We start from the raw sequence: 2703 nt of genomic DNA, 5'->3' as shown, positions 1-2703 counted from the left end.
GGAGACCGATCCTCATTGCTTCTTCCAGCATCGCTCTGGAGCACCCGCAGATAGCGTTCTTCTTGTTTCTCCCAGACCTCTTTGATTTTTGCGTCCGCTGCGCGTTTGCCATTGCAGAAGCGAGTGAAATCGGATCTCGGAATCCAAGAACAAGAGTTTTGCATGTTGTGGGTATCCTCTGACTGCAGGTCCTTCCATTTAATCTTCAGCCAAGAACATGGATCAGACTTGTATTGTTTATCCGGATACTTTCTTTCTTCGGAGGCAATCCCGTAGATCCCGACAACATTGTGTTTGGTATACCGCCAGACTTTGCTCCGTGGACTAGCTTTGATCTGGGAAATCCGCAACTCTCGTTCAGAAATGTCGTTCATTTTGTCATTGGTATATCCATTTCTGTATTTGAATTTGTATCTGGCTCCATGACGAGGCCCATACTGGAGGATGACGAAGGTTGATCCTCGCAGCTTTCCCCATCCATCCACAACCGCGTCGGTTTCCTCGTCATCTTCTGACGGATCAAGGCTGGCTAAAAGCTCTGGGTCTCTGGACTCACTAGCACCTCGTGCTTCCGGTGACAAATCGGTTCGATTTTGTGGATGACCGGCCATAGAGTGGCGTTCATGAATATTCGAGCTTGACCCCTCTCCAGCCTGATGTACCGAGCCAGCGTCATGCATCGGGGTGTCATCTCTCTCGATAGACTCTACCACTGAGCTGTGCGATGGCAATGAGGCATTGGCTTGATCGGTTGGATCAATGTTGTTAGGCTGGTCGCTATCGTGTATGTCTGACGAGTTGTCTGTTGGACGAGGTCCTTCCGAGAGATCCACCTGTTCAGCTGCGCTCTTAATCTTTGCAGAAGATATGGCGTTTTTTTGGGCTAGTTTTTGCATTTCAACAAGCTTGGAATGGTTGTCCTTATTATCCTTGTTGTCCTTGCTTTTCTTTACTCCACTGTTGGAGGCCATATTGAGAGAACGGACCTGATCTTTTCCGTGAAAAGCAAAGAATTTACGCGGTTGATGGCAGGTATTTATGCATTTCAGATATCAAGGTCAGACCGTAGTAACGACATAGGGCCGGTATATTGATTGTGAAGTACAAGTAAATGCGTCGGCCTCTGATTTCAATTTTATTGACATTATGGAAAGCGCAACTGAGCATTAATTTGCGTTCTAGCTCGTTCAGTTCCTGCCTTAGAATAAAGAGGCTAGATGGCACACGCTTTTTGCGTCTCTGGTGGGGTCTAAAGCTCAGGCCCTAAGTATAATCGCTTCTTCTAGCTGGATGCAACCTCCTCGAAGTTTACTTTTGGAGCCGCCCCTCTTTCAAGTATTGAATCAAGCCAGCATTTTTGTGAGTAAGATTGATCAATCAACGTATGAACATTTTAGCATCTTTGTTCCTCGTGTGAATGTCATTTGCGGCGACTTTCAGTAAGCTGTCGCTCGACGAACCCAATTGTGCTGACCTCAAGGACTCATTCATTGATTATGCTAGATAGGTTTCAAATTGAGCAACTGAATCAAGAGAAACGACCGGTTTGCAAAATGCAAAGTTTACCTGTGTTTTTTGGCCTGCAAGTGGGTAGACTCATACAGAACCAGGTGTGCATTTGGTTTCTGAAATGCCCTCTTTTACTATTACTGACTTGACTCGGAACTTCATCCAACCTCACATAAATGCGCTTCGCTCTTGAGTAAGAGTGGCGTCATAGAGAGCCACTTAGTCGATATCCAATTTACTGCTCATTCAGAGCTTCTGAACGAAGCCCTCTTTTACGTTAAACCTGCAATTTTACGCCATTTGCCCTCAGACTAATGCTGCTTCATGACTTCAAGACAGAACTATATGCTGAATACTGTATGGGAACCGGAAAGCTAAACAAGACTTAATTCTGCGTGACATGATAAACGAGAGAGGTATCAGGAAATACATAAAAATCCACAGGCAGATTCAGACGGTGGAATTTCACGACTTGACTCCAGAAGCAAAAGGCCTTCTGCAGTACCAAAATCAGGGGTAAGATTAAAATAAAGGATAAAGGGAAATAGCAATCCCATTTCCATAGCGATAGAGATGCCCTTCATAGCCCTGAAAGCTATGATATCACGTATCAGACGTGATCGAGGCTCGCGAACGTCGGATATCCTCATCTTCCTTTCTGATCCGCTCCAATTTGTAGAATTTGTAAAGCGCGAGAAGTGCTGAACAGATCAGAAGAGTTGCTCCAGTAACAGCAGTTGTTATAATAGCCATTACCGACCAATTCCCACCTTGCGACGTACAGACGTTGATGACAGTGGTCAGCAGTCCGGCAACAGCATGCAGGCATAGGGGACTAGTTCAGCGTTAAATTGGGATCTGGCTTCTCAAACCTCTCAAGTGGGATTTGCTCACTTACACAAACACTTTGTTAATCAGCCAGGGGTAGTTTCCCCTGAGCTTTGGGACGTGCATCAGCCACATGAGAGCTGCAGTGCCACTAACAAAAAGGAAGCACGCAATAGCGAGTAACGGGGGGTTCTGGATCATATGTAGAGCGGTACGGCCGGCCTTGTTGGTTTGCAACGTCTTTTCAACCTGGCTCGAGGTCTGCAGTGATGTGAACGTGCCGGGAACGACTAGATAGCCAGCAAGCAGCGCCCAGTTAGCCACACCAACCGTGATGCTGAAACGCATATCCATTTGTGCTTCTTC

The 2703-nt window shown here is 46.3% G+C and overlaps 2 protein-coding genes across 2 annotated transcripts; both read right to left on the bottom strand.

The window, feature by feature from the left end:
* Positions 1 to 44: 44 nt before the first annotated feature.
* On the bottom strand, positions 45 to 971 carry PENARI_c265G12026 (uncharacterized protein; the record flags this gene model as incomplete). Its single annotated transcript, XM_022638237.1, has 1 exon — positions 45 to 971. A coding segment is annotated over one exon (927 nt), but the record flags the coding sequence as incomplete, so codon positions are not given.
* Positions 972 to 2112: 1141 nt separating this feature from the next.
* On the bottom strand, positions 2113 to 2673 carry PENARI_c265G03376 (uncharacterized protein; the record flags this gene model as incomplete). Its single annotated transcript, XM_022638236.1, has 2 exons — positions 2113 to 2344; positions 2408 to 2673. Coding segments are annotated over 2 exons (498 nt in total), but the record flags the coding sequence as incomplete, so codon positions are not given.
* Positions 2674 to 2703: the final 30 nt, after the last annotated feature.

This window comes from Penicillium arizonense (genome assembly GCF_001773325.1).
Source record: "Penicillium arizonense strain CBS 141311 chromosome Unknown PENARI_contig265, whole genome shotgun sequence".
NCBI classification, from domain to species: Eukaryota; Fungi; Ascomycota; class Eurotiomycetes; order Eurotiales; family Aspergillaceae; genus Penicillium; species Penicillium arizonense.
The sequence above is the reverse complement of the archived record's forward strand: the minus strand, read 5'-3'. Positions and strand labels throughout refer to the sequence as shown.